General features: G+C 44.5%; 1 protein-coding gene across 1 annotated transcript in view; it reads left to right on the forward strand.

Moving 5' to 3' along the window:
• Window positions 1-18,773, forward strand: part of PLCL1 (phospholipase C like 1 (inactive)) — a 179,907-nt gene extending 161,134 nt beyond the window's left edge. The window contains exon 6 of the mRNA XM_054636783.2: window positions 17,025-18,773. Coding sequence (XP_054492758.2) covers window positions 17,025-17,207 — 183 coding nt within the window. The 3' untranslated portion in view covers window positions 17,208-18,773. The remainder of the gene's footprint in view (window positions 1-17,024) is intronic.
• The last annotated feature ends 282 nt before the right edge of the window (window positions 18,774-19,055 follow it).

The raw sequence follows: 19,055 nt of genomic DNA on the forward strand, positions 1-19,055 counted from the left end.
TATGCAGCAGAACTGTGCAGAAATGGCACTTTTGCAGGATGATGCCCTTTAGTTGCCTGGGAGACCTGCAGCATCCCAGACCCCTCACTTGGGTGGCAGAGCCCTAAAGTGAACACTTTAGGGCTACTTGCAGAGATAAAAAGGAGATTTCTGACAGATGTACGTACAGGCTGCCTGCCCTCACCTAAACTGAGGCGAATTTATCATCACTATAAGGTATCTGTTTTCTTTTTGAAGAAAAACTACTCATCAGATAGTGATATTGATATTCTAAAGCACCTTAAACACAGAGTTTCTGATGATCTTTGGAAGAACTAGGTCCATTCCCAGCCTTAATTTAAGGATTATTATCATGCACTATGGAAGTGTTTTTGAATGGATACTCTATAGTATTATAAAATCTTGAGACATTTATATGGGTCTTTTCATATCAGTCCTTTTTCCTGCAGTTAGCCATGAACCATGGCTTTTTTCCTTGGCAGGCTGCAGGGTGGACAACAGAGCAGCACAGCAGAATTGTAGGAGCCTTATATGTAGTTAAGCACAATGGTAACAATCTCTTCTGCCACATATTATTTATTGTTGCTAAAGGATTTGCATGACAATTTATGCTATCTAGATCTCAAGTGAGAGCATGATGGATTCATGAGTCCCCACAAAGCTGCTGTATTCTATGTACATACATTTTATTCACTCTAAGTGTCAGTTAGGCTTTCCTCTCACCCCCAAAAACTCCTGAAACCATATCTCCCTATTTTTCCTGCCATATCTCTGTGGACATAAGTACATTGGTGCTCAATTTGTGAAATGTCAAAAATAGATTAAATATAAGCCATAGTGTCTTAGCAACAAATTCTTGTTATTTGCTGTCATCTTCTGACGGTGATAGTCCAGCAGGAGCAGTAGGCAGGAGTGCTTTGTGTGGCTTGGAGCTGTGTTTTTCCATATCAACTCACCTCATGTCTACTCATACCCAGATAAATGTTTTGAATGTGGTTACCCCAAAGGCCCTTTTTCCAGAGAGACTAAATATCTTTCCTGCTTTCTAGTCCCCACATTGTTTGCATTTGTTGTGTTAATGCAGTTCAAACTTTTGAACTAAGAGCAGTGTATCAAAGTTTTAAACCTCTCCAGACTGTGTGCCCTGGCTACTTTTGAAGGATCTGCTGCCTTATGCCAAGACGTGCTCAGCTAGAGCAGAGATTATCTGAGCCAGTCAGTTTGTGATTGAGTGGCAGATTTTACAAAAATGAGGAAATACAGAGCTGTTCTAATGATTCACATAGTGACTAGATCAGCTTGCTCTCTTACACATGAACTGAAGGACAAAAAGGAGAAAATTCATAAAAACCAGCTGGCTTTCTGAGAGTGCTAGAGACAAGGTGAAGAGGGCATCAAGGTCAACATCCATTTAGTCCTCTAAATACCAACCTGCTTACTTGGAAGCAGTTAATTTAAAAGAAGAGGGAAAGATGAGGGAAGAGGTAGATAGGTTTTTCTTTATTGAATCTGAGAAAGAGTCTGGAGGAGCCACATGGAGCACAACTTGTTCCCAGACCTTTGTGTTTTCTGAATGCAGAGGTGAGTGCAGTGGAGGCTCCCAGCTTCAGGGCTGGCTCCAGGGCAAAGCCTGTGCTCCTGGCTCTCAGGACAGGCTCCAGGGCTCTTCTGTATGTGGAGGTGTTACAAGATTTTTCTTGGATAGGCGATTTAGAGTCCTTTGAATGATCTTGACTTATGAGATAAGGAGGTAAGTGTTGTGCTTCACATGCCAAGCTGTTTTGATCAGTGTATTTTGTAAACCAAGGCAACCAAACCATGCAATTATTAGGTAGGATAGGCAGATCTTTCTGCACACCTGAGAACAGCAGACTGCTGTTCTCTACTGATTTGGTTGATAAAGACCTCCTCCATAAGTGGTGAATGCACTGTTTGTTGTTTGTTTTGCCCAAGCCCAAAGGCAGGAACCAGAACTCTTCAACAGACAGTCTCTGAGGATTTTGTCAGTTGTATCTGGTGATGGAAACTTCTCAAGTTGCTTCCACACTGTGTATTAGGGTAAAAGGAGAGTAATCCCAGTCCATCAGGAGTACTAGTTAATCAGCTGGAATATCCTGTTATTCTTGGCCCTCAGCCATGCTGCCAGAGTATTGCTCTGGGGAGGATGGAGTGAGAGGTCTCAACAAGTACAGCATGACCTCTCCAGGTACTTGGCTGTTCCCTGGGAGTTTTTGAAGCCCTAATGATGTTTCTGACAAGGTCTCTGTTTTCTTGGCCAAGGAAAATTCTGAGACACGAGTTGGATTTAGAACAAGTTAATATTTGTGTGCGTTTAAAATACACTTGAAGGCCACCCAGACAATCTTAAATCTTCAAGTGCCAACGGCTGGCAATAGCAGGGACTAAGCAGAAAGCAAAGATTACCAGGGTTCACAGCTGTTGATGATCTCCTTCATGGTCCTGTGAGTTTCTGTAGGGCATGAAGTCCCAGGATAGCCTGACAAAAAGAAGAGACTTTGTCCCCAGTTACTCAGTTATTGCTGGGGTTTTGTTGAAAAATGTCACAGCAGCAGTGTTTCATTGGCTGGCAAGGAATGATTGTCCAGACATTCAGATCAGAGTCTGTGTTTATCTGTCCAGGCTCAGGAACCCACATAGGCCTGCACTCAACTGCCTGCAGTGCTTGGGCTTGTGAGGAGGAGCACTTGCTCCCCAGCAACACACAGAACCAAAGCCAATTATTAGTTTCTGCTCTTCCAGGGAGCACACACAGTTTTCTCTCTTTTCTCCAGCCTTTATCACCTATTTGGGTAAAAAAATAGGACTGGAAGGGCCTGTGAGAAGCTGTGTAGTTCCTCCTGCTGATGGATGTATGAGTTTGTACTGTTTTCCACAGTGATACCCAATACCTGGCAGACCCAGGGAGCCATCTGGCTGTTGGGGAAAGAGCTGATGGCCAGAGTCATCTGAGCAGAAATGTGTGTTTCTGCCAATTTTCTCACTTTGCTCTTCTTCCTTCAGCGCCAGGGCTCTGTTCCTCCAGGTATTTCACAATGGTCGGTTTAGGGACAAGACCTTCCTGCAGTCAGTGTGGACCCAAGTGTATGACAGACCAAAAATGGAGGGTCACTGAAGTTCATCCAGAAAACAAGTACTGTGACATGCCTTCCTTTGATATAAACTTTTTTTTTACTGTAATACAGAGTTCTGAAACTCAGGTCTAAATATTAGTCCTTCAGTTGCATTGGGGTGGGTTTGTATGTGTGCAAACACACATGCATGTATGTATACAGGAGGTGAGACAGGCCATCAAATATATGTGCAAAACATCAGTAACTTTGACACAAAAGGAAGAGAGCAGAAAAAATGAAAGGTGGTATGAAAAGCCCTGAGTGATACCTTTCTAAGTTCTTGAATTTGACTAAAATAGGCCAGAGATGGATCTCAAGCAATCTTGTGATACCTTTTATTTTGAGTGATGTGACAAATTGCCAAAAGCCATGGATCTGATGCCAAGCTGCTGGCTGTGCTTGCAGGGTGAGATGGGTTTTGTTGTGGTGGGAGACAGAGCCAGGAGCATGTGGGGTCACTGTGCCTGGTACCCCTTGTGCCAGGGCCACCTCAGCAGCATGGGCTTTGAGCCCAGCCAAGGGCTGGCACACTGAGGTGCTGTGCATAGAAAACCACTTTTAGTGTCACTTGACAAATGGAGGCTTGTCAAGATGTTTGAAAGGCAAAATAGATGCCCAGCTCGCTCTCTTGTGTGGCTGGCAGCTCAGCGAAGCCCTCTCCTTGGTTGTCCGTCCTAACTCCATTACCTCTCTTGGCCTCACTGTCATCTCAGTCTTTACTGTTTCTTCTCCTCAGCCTCAAATCCCATTCCCTCTGCATTGCCCCAGTTTAGATGATAATCTAAATCATACCAGTGTGGGGGGAGAACCACATGGACACCCACCCTTTATTTAAATTAATTTTTGCACAGCTTTAACACTGTCCCTCACTAAGATGCAGTTCCTGTGAGTAACTCCTCTGTGTTTTGTGCCACCTTTGCCCTGGGGTGGCTGTGTGGGACCTTGCACTTCTGTGTTTGTGTCTTTGGGGCAGACCCATCACAGGCTGAGTCCCATCTGTGCTGCTCACGTCACTGTTCTCTACCAGCCTGGCAGGGATTTTGTCACCTGGGTGTGAAGGCCAGCTTCTCCTGCGGGGGTGTTCGTTGGGTCCAAAGCCTCTGCAACTGGAAAAGTAATTAATAATGTTCAGGTGGAATACAAAGAGAGTTTCTTCTCTGGAAGCTGTTTTGGGCAGCAACAAGATTATCACCTATGAAGAGGTTATTTGAAAAATCAGCAGGTAGGGTCACAAGTTTCTTGAAGATCGTCATCTTTTGAGGAGAAGTAGCTACTCCTGCATGTATGTGCTTGGGCAGAACTGCAGAACTGTGCTGGAAAGTTGGTGCTATTGAGGGGAGGCAGTGGGAAGAGGAGGGGTGGCATGAAAGAAAGATGGATGAATGTAGGTGATTCCTCACCAAAGGAGGATTGCTTGGGTATAAAAACTGGATCAGTTTTTACTGACCACTCTCAGGAAGAGACAGTGCAGGCAGAAACTGCAGGTGGCACAGGAGCTTAGGCAACTTCTGCCATCACCCCCTCCCTCCCCTGTAACAGGGATGTTTTTATCTGAGGTATGGATATCAAACACTGCTGTACTTGCAGTGGAGTTAATTAACACAACCTGGAAGACCTGGAAATTGGGAATCTAGTTTGTGCCAATCTGACAATGTGACCTTGTTCAGAGGAATTAAAAAGGCTGTAATAAAAGCACGAGTTTCTGCAGAAATTCACACATTTCTTGCTTCTATCTGTCAATGGCTGTACTAACAAAGAACAGGAGAAAAGGACCCACTGCCTCTGTCAGGTGTTGTGGATTGCAGTGTAACCCAAGCAAAGCTAGCCTGCCAGCCCTGCCCACACAGCTCAGGCAGTGCTGCAGGGCCGGGAGCCTTTGCTCTGGGCCCTTGGGTGGCACTGGGTGAGTGCCCAAGGCAGGATCACTGCCCCAGTGCCTGGCACTCACCGAGGGGCTTGCAGAGACCTTTTCCTTCCTGGGCTGGCAGCAGCCCACACTACCTTGCCTGCATGTTTATTCATGCCACTGAAAGCCTCAGGGAGTGGGGTCTCTGCTTCTAAGACATCCATGGTGGGTCTTCATGAGGGAGCCTCCATCCACAACTACTTTCTGAATTTGTTGAGTATCAGGGAGAGACCAGGGCACTGATTTTTACTAATTGTAAGAGAGAATTGCTTGTACATTGCTTTTTCCCAGCATTTGCTTATTGTTAAATCTGTGCTGTGCCATTCCCTGGGAGCTGTAACTGGTACTCACCTAAAATGGTTGTGTTTAAATGGTGTGTGATAAGAGGTTCAACATCTTCTAAAAATTACTCTTGTGGTATATTTAGAGCTCCTTACAGCTCCTGTTAGCAGATAACATACAGTTTCCCAGAGTTTAGAAATTATGACAAGCTGACTGCCCCTTTTGTTGTGTGAATTACACAACAAGGTGCCAGCATCTACAAAACCTGCTCCCTGGGGTGGAATGGGTATCTCATTTAAGCTAGTTCCTCAGGGAGCTCAGGAGGTGATGAAAGCTGCTGGTTGCTCCATTGGAACTTCCTCCTCTGCAGTTCCTAAGATGGTGTTTGGGTTTTCCCTGGCACAGTCAGTGGCCTCAGTGAAATCCAGGTATGTACTTTGTAATGGAGCAGTACCTGGCCCATTAGTTGAAGCTGGGGGCTGGCATGTCTCTGTGTGAAAGCCAAGTCCTCACCTTCTCCCTCCTGAGCATTGATAGAAATCCTCTCTCCATATGTCAGAATGTGCATAATGCAATTGTTAGGCAGGACCTCTGACTTCTTCTGTACTTGCATGAGTGTGACACGAGTCAGGGGAGCCAAACTCTGAATGCAGCAGGGAGTGATTTGCTGGCACGACCTTCCCCGTTTCATTGTGCCAGTCTAGATTCCATTACTGCCTCCTGACATTGAAAAGTGTTCATCCACACCACTACATATTCTGAGGGTTGTGGTTAAAGTAAAATACTCTTTAACTCAATGGTGGTATTGATTCATTTTTGTTGTCTGGAGCCACTAGCAGTAGAGGGCTGTGGAGTAAAGACTTGTGTGTTTACATGTGTGATTATTGGAAATATGGGTCTGCAGGGATAGCTGGAACAGTGAAAAGCCACAAACTGCATTAAGTGAAAGTTGTGGGTGTTCAGTGAGACCAGGCATTTGCTTTGCAGTTATTCTCCCCTAGATCATGGTAGACCCCATAAGCCCTAAATGCGGCAGGCCTTTCAAAAACCTTGCATAGGAGCTAGGGAAATGGGAGGCCCAAGTACTTGTGGGTGGAAGTGAGTTTTTACTGTAGGAACAATGGATTGGGAAACTGCAATCTTGTATTTTTGACAGCTGCAGTCTTCTTTTAGGTGGGTCAGATGAATTCAAGTGTCAGGTGGTGAAACCCGCGGGAGATAAAGGACACTTTCTTATGGGTCATTTCCCCAGGTACAGGTGGGATCCATTTGAGGAGAAAAGGAGAGACAAAACCAGTGATTCATGTGCTGAGGCAGCTGCTATTTATTTTTAGATCACAAAAAGAAAAATATGGCATTTCTGATGTCAGAAAGGCGATTATATGAGAGCAGTCAGAGGAGTAAGTTAAAAATGCATATTTAGTAGCTCTTTTCTCCAGTACCCTCTGTGCTACAGTAAGACATAGGTCTGGTATTGGCAGGAAGAGCCTGACTGATAGGCTGTGATTGCTCTGAATAGTAATAATAGAGGTGATAATTGCAGCTAAGTTCTCACTCTGTTCCCTGGCTTCCCACTCCGTTGGGTGGTGACCTAGGGATGCTGGTGTATGTAGCAGTGGGGAGGAGCTGAGCCACGAGAAGGGGGAAGGCACAGATAAGCAAAAAAGTGCTTCTTTTTACCTTTTCAGACATTGGTAGTGGTGGTAGTTGAACAGCCTGAGGAGACGAATTTAGCAGTCTGGTATAAATGGGCTGGGACTGGAGGCTGCCAGCAGCAGCAGGACAGTTTCCTTTGGAGGGTAGCTCAGTGGTCTGATGCTGGATAGTCTAAACTCAGATTCTCCAACCCTCCCCAGTAACTGTGGAGCTATTATAACAGCCATCTGTAGTAATGGCTTAAAAATTGAGTTCAGTTTGGTTGAAAAGCCTCGTATTTTCTCGTGGCATGGTATTGTAATGGATTGTAAATTATGCTTGTTCAGTTTCCCTCATTGACATATTGGGGCAATTTGTAAATATATGACCCCTCTTCTGCACGACTAACTTTTGTGCTTGGCTCACTCAGTTTGCTGTGTTCCAATTCCCATCCTTGTAAAAAACAGGAACAGATTTCTCACTTCAACCCAGGCCTGTTTCTGACCCCTGCTGATTTTCTCCTCCCCTCTCAGTTGCTTCCTTTCAGTAGCTCTCTGCCTGCTGGGTCAGTCAGTGTTCTGCTTACAAAAATAACCCTATCTGCTCCTGTTTGTACTTGATTTCACATCTGCACTGGGAAGGCAGGACTGAGATTCTCCCAGGGGAAACAAGCCCTGTTAAGCCCACAGGAGCCTCTTTAACCACTGGCTGGCACAACATGAGCAGAGAGGATGGCTCAGCTCTGCTTTTACTGAGCTCAGTGTCCAGTCTCACCAGCAAACCTGCCTTTGACTGCAGGGCCCCAGAATGACAGGACTGATCCCTGGACAGGGGTGAAGCAAGTTAGAGCATTTGCTCAGGGATCCTATAAAAACCTGTTTTCTCCTAGTACTTAGACAGCGGTTTGTGCTACTTTTTTCTTTTTGCACTTAAACCTTCATGTGATTTGGAGGCTTTGGTCTCAGCTTCAAGCTTTCTGCATCAGCATAAAGTTGTTTGTGGCCTGTGCTGCTTGTGAACTGATTAGAAACTGGCTGCCCACAGCTCCTAGCATGAAGGGAGGAGAGGGGTGCCTTGTCCCATCTGGGCGAGTAGGAATAGGGAGCTTGGACGGCTTCTGCAGATTCCCATGGCCCAGTCAGCTGGTGGTGTTGGCCAGCAGCCACTGCACCAGCAGCATTTGCAAACCACATGGTTGCTAAGGCACTGGTGCTTCTGGCAGGCAGAAAGGAGCAGAGCCTTAGGAGCTGCATGTGGGAGCAGTGCTGAAGGTGCTCTGTCTACAAACAATCTGCTCTGGCACAATTTGATTTCGTCTTGATTAGATTATTTCAGTTAGCATTAAGCACAGCTGTAGGTATTTTTAAAGCTGGTATCTCCAGCAATTCAAAGGAGAGCAGAGACTGTGTGACATTGCTGCAACACTCCCTCCCTCCACAAAAACCCAAACCAGCACAGGTGCATGTTGTCTTCATGTTTTTTGTGAAAACAGAATCAGCTCAGAGTTGGCCACTAAATCCTTCCCAGGCTCTGATGAACTTTAGGGACACTTTGCTGGCTACCCTGTGATGAAGGACATGATTTTGGTGTTAATTGTCTGCTTGCAGCCTGAGAGTTGCAATTTTGGTGTTAATTGTGTGCTGTGCATCTGAGAGCACAGAGGGCACCAGGGAGCAAGGGGTGCCAGCCAAATGTTTTGCTTGGGGATTGCCTTTTTGCCTTCCACAGGTCTTTCATTAGCTGTAAAACATCTCTTTTTTGCAGCTGGTCTATTTACGCAGAAAAATCAAATGCAAAAAAAAAATTGTGCACATTCTGCCTCATCTTTATTCCCCTTGTTTTGTTTTTCTGGGACTCTCTGGACCTTACAGGAGTTACCAGTTAGTGCTGGTACTGGTACCTGTGAGCAACTGGGTTTTGTGATGAAAGGGGGACTAAAAAATAAGTGCCTGGACATACAGCTTCAATTTTCATGTCATGGCTTTGTCTCAAAAATAAACAGTGCCCATATTTCTTCTTAGTATTAGTTGTGCACTCCTGGGCTTCCAGCCAAGCCTATGATTTTAAACTTACCACCAGAAGAAAAGGCAGGTTCCTAGCATGGAGGGGTTGACAGCAAGAGTCTGTACATTTGTGGCTGTGCTTGCAAACTGTCTGCCTGACGTAGTGCCTGAGAGACACAGGCAGCTGAGCTGCTCAGCACATGGCTAACATCAAATTAATGGCATTATTTCTGAAAGCAAATTCCTGCTGCAGCACAGTTACAGTCAATGTTCGCATTCATTGCTTTTGACAGCCTGATATAACATAATTTAATTTAAATGCCCATGTGAGACAGAGCATAGGCATTTATTTAAAAAACAAAAATAAAAGCCCACTTTTTTATATACATAAAATGTCTGCTCAAAGGAATAAATTAGCAGCCATACAGTGCAATTGATTTGCAAGAGCCCCTGGATTTCAGTGAAGAGCTCTTTTTAAAGATCAGTAGGGAAGACTGTAGCATGAGTGCTTTTGCCACTTAGGTGTTCAAACAAATGCTTGGTGTTAATTCCTTGTCAGGCTTTGATCAAGGGTTTGGGGGGGGCACTCAACTGAGTTTGAGAGCAAGCTGGCCATGTATGTCCTTCGCCTTTGTCTTGTTAGGCAAATCCTGTAAGAGAATTACAAATATAGACCCTCTTTCCTAAGTTGCCATGGCTGCACAAAGCAGTGATATCCTCATGCTGGCAAGGCCAGCAGCCAGAATCAGAAGGTTTTCTAAGTATTTGCTTCTTTGGTAGTTGCCTGACTGTTCCCATTGAGGTTCTCCTTGTTTATTCAGTTCCATCTCCCAGGCTGCTCCTGAGGCTGTATTTGGCTGTGTCACATAATTTGGGAACATAAAAGTGGGGGACTGGCACTTCTGTAATAGCTGGGGAGCCTTGCCCAGTGTGGTGGAGTGGGGGCTGTCTCTTGGTATCCAGCACAACCATTTAGATTTTAATTGCACCTTTCCAACAGCTGGAAAAGAAGGCAAAAAATGGTTTGGGTGTTTTTTAAGGGAGTGCCATCCCAGCAGAGACAGATGGTGTTCCCTCTTCCCAACCATTTATGTCATGCCATGTGCTTTGGGTTTACTGCTTGGCTGTGCAATGAACTGTCACCAGCCTCCTAGAAAACTAACCAGGCTCATGCAGAACAGCTCTGGAAATCCCTTTAGGTCATCCTCCCCAATGCAGACCTTTGGGGTGAGATGTGAATGGAGAATTGAATCAGTGTAAAAGTTTTGGGTTTTGCGTGGGATGGCCTAATACTGAGCAACTGTCAGATTGGTCTAGTTCAGGAGTTTAAATAAAATTAAAATCAGATGGAGCTGGTTTTCAGGTAACATGAATATTGTTTTTAACACACCACATTTACATGGTTAGCATCAGGCCCCATCCCTGGGTCAGACTACCCACGTGCAGTCACATATCCACTGGGTGTGTGCAGCCCATGGTGTGTAATGGCATCCAAGCCACACGTGAGGTGAACGTTTGGTCTGTGTTACAAGCTAGGGCCATTGTAATTTCTGTTTCCTTTGCTCGTTATTTATTTATTTATTCATTCTTGTCATGTATTTGTTATTTATTTATTTATTCATTATTGTCATGTATTTATTAATTTTTATTAACTTCCTCTGTGTCCCTTTGCTGTGGTATCTGAACACCTAGAGAGATCTGTGTCTCAAAGAAGACCAGGCTGATCCCCTGGATCCTGCTGGTTCTTAGGGCAAGCCATGGCTGAATGTTGCCATAATCCAAGATTCCTGCCCTCTTTCCCTAGAACTACTAAAAGACCTTTCTGCTTTTATATGGAACCAGATTGTTTTGGAGTTGACTTGTGAATTTTCCCAGCCACCTGGAGTAATGCTGGTGTTGTCCTCTCTCCCTTACAGCTGGCTGCACTGAAAAAGAGACTGTGCCTTGTAAATGGTACTGGCAGAGAGAGTTGCTCCTTAGCTCTTGTCCCTGCAGTTGTCCTTAGGTTAGGTGCTTGCTGGCAGGAGGCTGCTGGGATGTGTCACCTCGGGGCTGAGTGTCTTGGTGAGGCAGTGAGTGCCCTCAAGGCCTTGAGTGCTCCTTGCAGGTGTGGTTTTGTCTTCCAGACTCGTGCAAATATCAGGTCCAAATGGGATTTTTTTCCCTGAGTAAGGAGTAAAACAGTTGAGATATACAGAGCAGTCAGGGCTGGTTTGTGCTTCCCAATGCTTTTCCTGGGAAAAGGAGCTTGGGTTTCTACCCACTCAGCTCCCTGTGCAATAGAGAGGCAGGAAAGCCTGGAGCCAGCATCCATATGGCTGATTCATGAAGTAAATGGAGAAAAGATAATATGAGGAATAATTTGGGTTAGATGCAGAATTAGTAGGAGATTGTTCCTGTAAATGATCCATCTCCTCCTCTTTGTCATCATCCTCAGCCTTGTTCTCCTAGGTGTCTCAGCTGCTGGCTACAGTGCATTGAGGAGATCAGCCCTAGAGCTCTGACCTTGGTGCTTGGCACAACCTTAGATAATTTCATTTGGTTTTCATCGTGTAACCTTGTGTCAAAACTGCACACAATAATCTATTCCATAGCAGTTATGCTTTGCTGCTCTTGCTTACAGAGATTTAGCACTTTATATGTAATGGGAACTGCCTTTCCCTAGGTGGATGTTTTCTTTTCTGTACACCTCAGATCTGTTCTCTGTGTGATATAATTGATTCCCAGTTGTTTCCTTCTTGCAAATTTTTGCTTGACCCTACTTTGGGAAATGGGAGAGGAGGTCTCTGGCTGTCAGTAACATGCTGATATACCAAAATGAGATGCTCAGTTTGATGTCTGAAATCACCAGCACATCCTGCAAAATGTGATGACTCAGGCCCCAGTGAGCACTCGGTCTGATCACCTGATTTACTCAGTGTCAAAGCTGTTGCTGGTTTCAGCCAGGTAGAAACAAGCTCTTGCATTTGGTTTACAATGCGTAAGTGAGCAGCTGTGTCCAAAACCCAGACCTTAAATGATACACCAATAGCACAAGGAATGCCATTTAAGTGCCATCTTTTATATTTGTGGCCTTTTTATTTTCCTGTTAGGAAGTGAATTTCTGCTGTGCAAGGGTTTAAAGATAAATTGACAAGTTACATTTGGACCCTGGTTTTTCTGTGGTGTAACTCATTTTTGAAATCCTTTATTTTCAGTGTGTGAGAAGTGATTATAGCTTTGTGTCTAATCTTTGTGTACAGTAATTTTTCATGCCAGGATGTGCATTATGATCTCTGTCACAGACAATAAAGCAAAGCTGTTGACAAACTATCTGCAGTAATAATGAGAAGGGTGGGTTTTTACAGTCTGCATTGATTCAGCAACACTATGTTTTTGGAGAAGTCTGTTCTGAAATGTGAATGTATCATAATCAAATTCAAATCAATTGTTCCCACATTTAGCTTTGAAGGACACATGGAAAAATATCTGCTTTTTGTAATAAGTTTAACATAACAGTCTGACCTTTTCATTAATGATTTCCTACCCAAGATTACATTTTCAAAGCCATATGCAATCATTTAATTGTGTGCCTCCTTATTAATATTAAACACAATTAGTCCTACTATGACACTTTGAAAATGCACCCCTTGCAGTAAATGCTGCCTCCACACAGAGTATCCCAATGTGAGAGCAGCTCTCCAGCATTTGGAGTCCCTTGGCACAGATTGTCAGTGCTGTTGCTGTGCCTGTGTTGCCTCTGAAATGTGGAGTGGCTGTTTCATTTGACTGTGTCTGGCTTTTTCAGCCACCCGCTGGCATACACTAGCATCCTCTGGAGATTTTACTTTGTGATTAAATAGTAATGAAAGAGCTTAACTCTTTGAGAATAAGTTAAAAAATAACAATAATATCACGAGCATGATGTGGGATGGGTGTTAAAGCCTCTGTTATTTGTTTGTATTTACTCAGCCCTTGAGGATTGGAGAGAAAAGCTCCCATAATGTGCTGTCAGAGAATGTGTCTGCTCAGGAGATAAGCTACTGTCTGCTTTAGCAAGCAGCAGATTAGAAAATGGCTTTCACAGCTACTGCTTCAGCCTCCCTGGAAACACAGCCAGTTTGGAATGCCAGGAAGGCATTCCCATTGCTCAGTGGGATTTTCTGCTTCACCAGGAGTAGTGCAAGGTGCTCGTGTGGGGCACCTGGCACTGCAGTCACTCCTGCATGGGCCCACTCTTGGCCTTCAGGGTCCTCCTGCAGCCCCTGGTGCTGCTGTGGGAGCTGCCAACACAGAGGCTGTGGGTGCTGCCAGTGCCTTAATGGGGCCCTGGTGCTGGGGGTGCCCACAGCCTGGCCTCTGTGTTGCAGGGTGCTTCCTAGAAAGCACAGAAACAGTAATTATTAGTGTACATGCCCAAGTATTTGTATTTTTGCAGAAATATGCGTGCAAAGTATATAAAATAAATAATATTGTGAAGTTGAACACGAAGTGGTGCCACTGACCAAACTTGGCTTTCATTTCCCGAGCCCCAGAGTGGGTTGCTGTTGGATTTAGAGCTGTCATCTTGACTCAAAAACTTTGGTATTTGATTTGAAAAAAAAAACAACTGAACCTACAACTACATGGAATTTGTCCCATCTGTAGCCATTGCCAGTATCTGTCTAGAGCTACTTGTGCTTCTTAATGCCTTTCATGGCTTGTCACAGGAACTGAACAATGTTTAAAACCATGTCAGGTTAAGGGTTTTCTAAGCAATATAAACCTGCCAAGGTAAAGGCTTAGAATCTTGTAGTTCCTTGAAAAGCTGCATTATTTGTCATGTAATGTTAATTTGTGCTGAGGCTCTGCAGTTAGGTGTATGAAACCTGACTTTTAACATTCCCTAAGGCTACAGGAAAATGGCCCCTTTATCAGTTTTTGTTAGAACACTTGGTTAGTCTCTTCTGGCTTAGGCTCTTCTGGCTTAATTCACTGTCCTGCCAAATGCTGAATTTAAACTTTCTCATGAGTTTTTATTTTCAGAAAGGCTGATGATGCCAGTAGCAGAAGGCAGATAGATGGATAGATGCTGAGGTGGATTGTCATGGTCTCTCCTTGTTTGTGAGAGTGAGCAGGATGGTTCTGTGCACAGAGATGCTCACAATGACTGGTCTGTGAAGGTTATTTCAATGTAATCATGCTTGTAAAGTTTACTCTAGCTTCCATCCAGTATTTAGTTTGTTAAGGTGTTGACACAATTTTGCTGACATTCTTCTTAAGTGGATTATGCTCACAGCCAGTTTTCAAAGCAAACAGATGGCTCTTCAAACGGAGCATTGCACACAGATTTTTTTTAATGGTGTCTCTAGAATTATGACAGCTCTGTCAGAGAGGGCTAGTTTGTCGTTAATTTTCTCATGACAGATGATTCAAAATTTTTGCTTCTTCGTGTTGCTCAAATGAACCAGCTGTTTAAAAATAAAAATCACAAGGAGACTAAGACATAAATCAATTGGTCTGTACATGAATGGAATTGCACTATTTTGATAAGTCCATTTCTGTTTTTAGATCACTGTAAAATAAGAATGTCTTCAAAATATTGGAAGTATGCTCAGGAGGCGTGTGTTTCTTCTTGGAACCCAAAGACATGTTGTGCATTGCCTCAGACAGAATCTGTAATCTGAATTGCCTGTTTACTCAAATGTGAAATCAGAATATGTATAAGGGACAGTGGGTGGCTTGGCACTTTCACGTGGGCTGTGAAGGCCCTTGGCTTCTGCAGACTGCAGGTGAGAGTCTTGGCAGGGCAGACTGGGGCTGCTGTCCCCCAGGCAGTGCATCTAATCCCAGACAGCACCAGTCTAGGTGTGTCTCAGTGCCTGGACAAACACACAGTTGGTGGGCCACCCTGAGGAACATTTCCAAGCTTTGACCTCACCCTGGAAAGGGGTTGCTTCTTGCACTGAGGGGATTTTTCTGTTCTTGGACGTGCACACAGAGTGCCAGGTTTTGGCTTGGAGAAGTTAAGGCTGCAAAGCATGGTCACACTGATTTTTCTCTGTTTGATAGTGAAGTCTTTAGTGTCTTTGGTCCTGTGTGCATAAAAAGTAGCAGCCAGGAGTATTTCATCCTAAACCCAAACTATTTAAAACTGCATTTGTGCAGTTTGAAGAAATGGAAGATGTGTTGAGGAGATACATTGAGGACCCTTTCTGATAACATTATCATGTTGTTAATGATACGTACTTTGTTTATGTGCTGGTGTTGTCTCTGTCACTACACACTGCCACTATTCCTGTGCCATTTGCAGACAGGGAGGGACACCAAGGTGGGCTGGGTGCTCCAGGCAGCCCTGGGGCTCTTGAATTCCTGCCTACTGTCTTTAACCATAAGCAAAACCTCTGACACAGAAGTAAGTTCAGAGCTATGAAAAATATCTGCTGCATAATTTATTCTTGTTTTGTTTTTTCACATTGTGCCTGCTGACTGGATCCCAAGCTCTTTGTCTGTGTATTCCCAGAACTGTCATGCTGCTGAGACACAAATCCCTTCAAAAGAGCTTCACAGCAAATAGCACAGAGCTGCTCACACAGTCCCAGTGCTTTTTGTTATTCTCACACTGAGTTGTATTCCCAGCATCTGGATGGTGATTTGCATCGTTCAGCAGGGACAAATTTGTGACACCAGGAGATGAGGCAATCGTGTTCTCAGGCACAGGCTGTCGTCCCTGGATGACGTGGTGTCCCACGTGGTGTTTATCAGTGCTGCAGCCTTGCAAGCCACCATTGTTTCTTGGTTGTGAACATTGTGTACAGGGGTTCAGACCCTGTGAGTCCAGTGCCAGGCACTGGCAAAAAGGAAGCTGTGCTCATCAGTGTAGGATAAATCCTTCCTCTTAGCTCTGGGGAAAGGGAGAGCAGAGATGCTCCTACTGCTGGAAGGTGTCACACTGTGACTCATCCAACACATCTGATTGGTTTGGAGAACCCAAGGAGAGGCAAGTGATCTGTCACCCCTCCAGTGAGCCCAAGGTCCTGCTGAAGTGTCTCTTGTGTCCTGTGAGGCCCATCAAAGTACCTGTGATTTGCAGGTGGTCAGGCTGGGTGGCAGGGATCTGAGTGTGACATTTCAGTCAGTGGAGGTATTCCTCATGAATGTAACCAGCTGCAGCATGTGATATACTTCAAGCTGTGCTTGGGGTGACATTAGGAGAAGAGGAGCTCGAGTTCTTACTGATACTGAGGTTTTAATAACCAGATGCATCTCCTGGCTTTTTGTATCCTGTAGCTCCAGAACCTTGTCCCTTCACGGCACTTGAGATATCAATATTGCATAAATATTCATTTTGCCATTTCTGAACCCCAACTCCTTAATACAAATTTCATGTAACACAGTTTTCCTGATTGTTACAAATTGATCTCCTGTTAGTCACCTCACGTTTACAGGCTCTGAGAAGGTACAGAAGCAGTGTGTTCATGAAGTCTCATTCCCATTTGCCTTCTTGAAGTTCCCAAACAAAATGGTTCAGAAGGGTTCACTGGAGTGCTATGGGATGATGTGTTTCATATGGGCACAACTTGGGCCTGCTCTGCTCAAGGAGGGCCCAAGGCTGGGTGTCAAATCCAGGTGGAAGGAGGGGTGGGTTATCAGGGTCTCTCAGCTCCTAAGGGGCCCCTGGCTGGGAACACGCAGCCATTGCCATGGGGGATGTGATGCCAGGGAGCAGGGAGGGAGCAGTGCCCTGGGGAGAGGGGTGCCATGTACCATCACTGCCCTGGCCCTGGCAGGACCTTACTGTTGACTGTGGAAGAGGAAATGCCTTCTCCTGCAGCCTCCTTCTGTTCAGGCTGAAATTACCTCCCAAGGCTGGTGACATGGAGTGGGAGGACTCTGGTGCCTGTCCCACCCTGTCCAGTGCTGGCTGCTGCCTTCCTCACTGTGCTGGCACCAAGCTGCCAGGAGGGCCTTCAGTCCCATTTCCAGGGGGCAGAGATGGTTTGAGACGGGACCTGGGACCTGTAGGGACACAGGAGCAGTATTGCTGCTTTTGGTCCTGAGCGATGTGTGCAATCCCTGACTCTCTCCTGCATGTCTGTGCTTCCCCAGGGCCAAGGAGATCTCCTGAAGAACGCCAAGAACGAAGCCCTGGAGAACATGAAGCAGATCCAGCTGGCGTGCCTGTCGTGCGGACTGAGCAAAACTGGGAGTGGGCAGGCAGATGCCAAGGCAAAACGGTGCCTGGAGGCAATACAGGAGAAGGATACTGGAGATGAGAATGGGAGGCTGTGAGGAGAGGCAGAGCTGCCACATTTGTCACAGATTTCAATAAGTCTAAACTATTTTTTTAAAGCATTTAAAAATTCACACAGGAGTGCCCTCTACAGGGTGTGATAGTATTAAAATCCTCACAATGTCAGTATTTTAATGCAGTTAATTTATCCAAGTTAAACTCTGGTAGTGAGATTTCTAATGAAGCCAAGCTGTCTGTATGCAAGTGCGCGTGTGTGTGCGCACATGCAAATCCTGTAGACACCCTTTCATGCATTACATTAGCCATTTGCTAATTTATTCCTTTGTCATCTTTGAATAGGCTTATTCATTCTGAAGATCAAAACAAATTGAGAGCACTTGTATCAGTTTTGGGCTTTACTTTACTCTCCAGCTTTTATCATTTTACTTATAGGTTATATTACTGTTACACTGTTTAAACAGACAAACCACAACAAATTTCACTGACAGCTGTTTTTGTGAGGACAAAGCTGGTGGTTTGCTGCAGACCCTGAAGGTGATTTTTAGTGAACAATTACAGCCAAGTAAACAGGATATGAAATGATCAGAGTTGCTAAGTAGATTAGCAGTAGATTTGAGGTGTATTTTTTGCTGAATTTAGCAAACTGCTCTTCAGGGTACACCCAGGCAACACATACTAACGTAAGAACTAGCTAATTTAGTTTATTCCAGCAAAAACATTGCTACCTTGTAGATCTGCAAGAGAGCTACAGTCTTTGCTGATAGGCATTAACTTGAGTAGTAATGACCATAGCTAGTCAGCCCTGTAATTATGGGAAGAGCTGTGAATACCCTTTGGTGGTCATGAACGCTGAAGGTGACCTTCAGGCTGTTCTGAAACAGCCAGTGGTGCCAGTATTAAAAGGAAGGTTTTTCAGATTTCACAAATTGTGAGCTTTAGTGCAAAATGTGTGAGAGGTCAGGCCTTGCTTGCCACCTTCTGAGTAGATGTTGGAGCCAGCTGGGTGAAACAAGCAGGCTCTGGCCGAATGTTTTTGTGGTTAAAATCATGCTATGCTAGAGATTTAAAAGCAGGGCTGAAGAACTGCTGCAGGTGTAGTGTAGAGAAATAGCTTGGCGAAAAACAGGGTGCCAGCATTTTTGTGCAGCAGCTACAAATATCCTAACACATGTCATGTGTTTGGGGAAGTTCTGAGAATTGCCTGCCTCTTTGTGCTGCTGTGGAAAGGAGACACAGAATGTCCCGGAGCATCCTCGTCCCTCCCGATGTCCAGCCCACGTGTGCTCACAACATTCATTTCAATTGTTTAAGTACTGTGCTTGAGTGGAATATTTGTGTTATCTTTAACAGGACTAAGTGTTTTATGGTTATAAAAAGACTATATTTATTTAAAGCATTGCTTTTATTTTTAAAAGCTACTTTTTAAATTAATTTGATTAACAAATATGCTAATTTTCTGAACTTAACAAAAAGTAATTGCTGAAAGTTTGATCATTGGAAAAATCTTATATAGCTATTGTGTTAAGTTATTTTTGACTTCTTAATAACACTATTATGTTCATGTTGCACATTACTGAGAGAGTAAAGCTATGAAACAACTTTGACCCATGATTTTGCAGTGATTTTACATGAACCTGGATAAAGGTGCATTAGAGTGGGTAAGTTGCTTGAGAGAAGGTCCTGCTCTAACAGCAGCTGTGTTATTGCAAAGGTTATAACTCAGGTGCCTTAAATACCATTTCAGTAAAATTTGCAATACTTGTTCAGATCCAGCCTTAAATGCTCTGTTTATCTCTCCATTAGATTATGAGTGTGTGTTCAGACTTCTCTGAGGTCTGGAGAAATGTCTTTTGTGTTTCAGGCAAGGCATAAAGCCACATCAATGG

This window comes from Agelaius phoeniceus, chromosome 7, assembly GCF_051311805.1.
Source record: "Agelaius phoeniceus isolate bAgePho1 chromosome 7, bAgePho1.hap1, whole genome shotgun sequence".
Lineage (NCBI taxonomy): Eukaryota > Metazoa > Chordata > Aves > Passeriformes > Icteridae > Agelaius > Agelaius phoeniceus.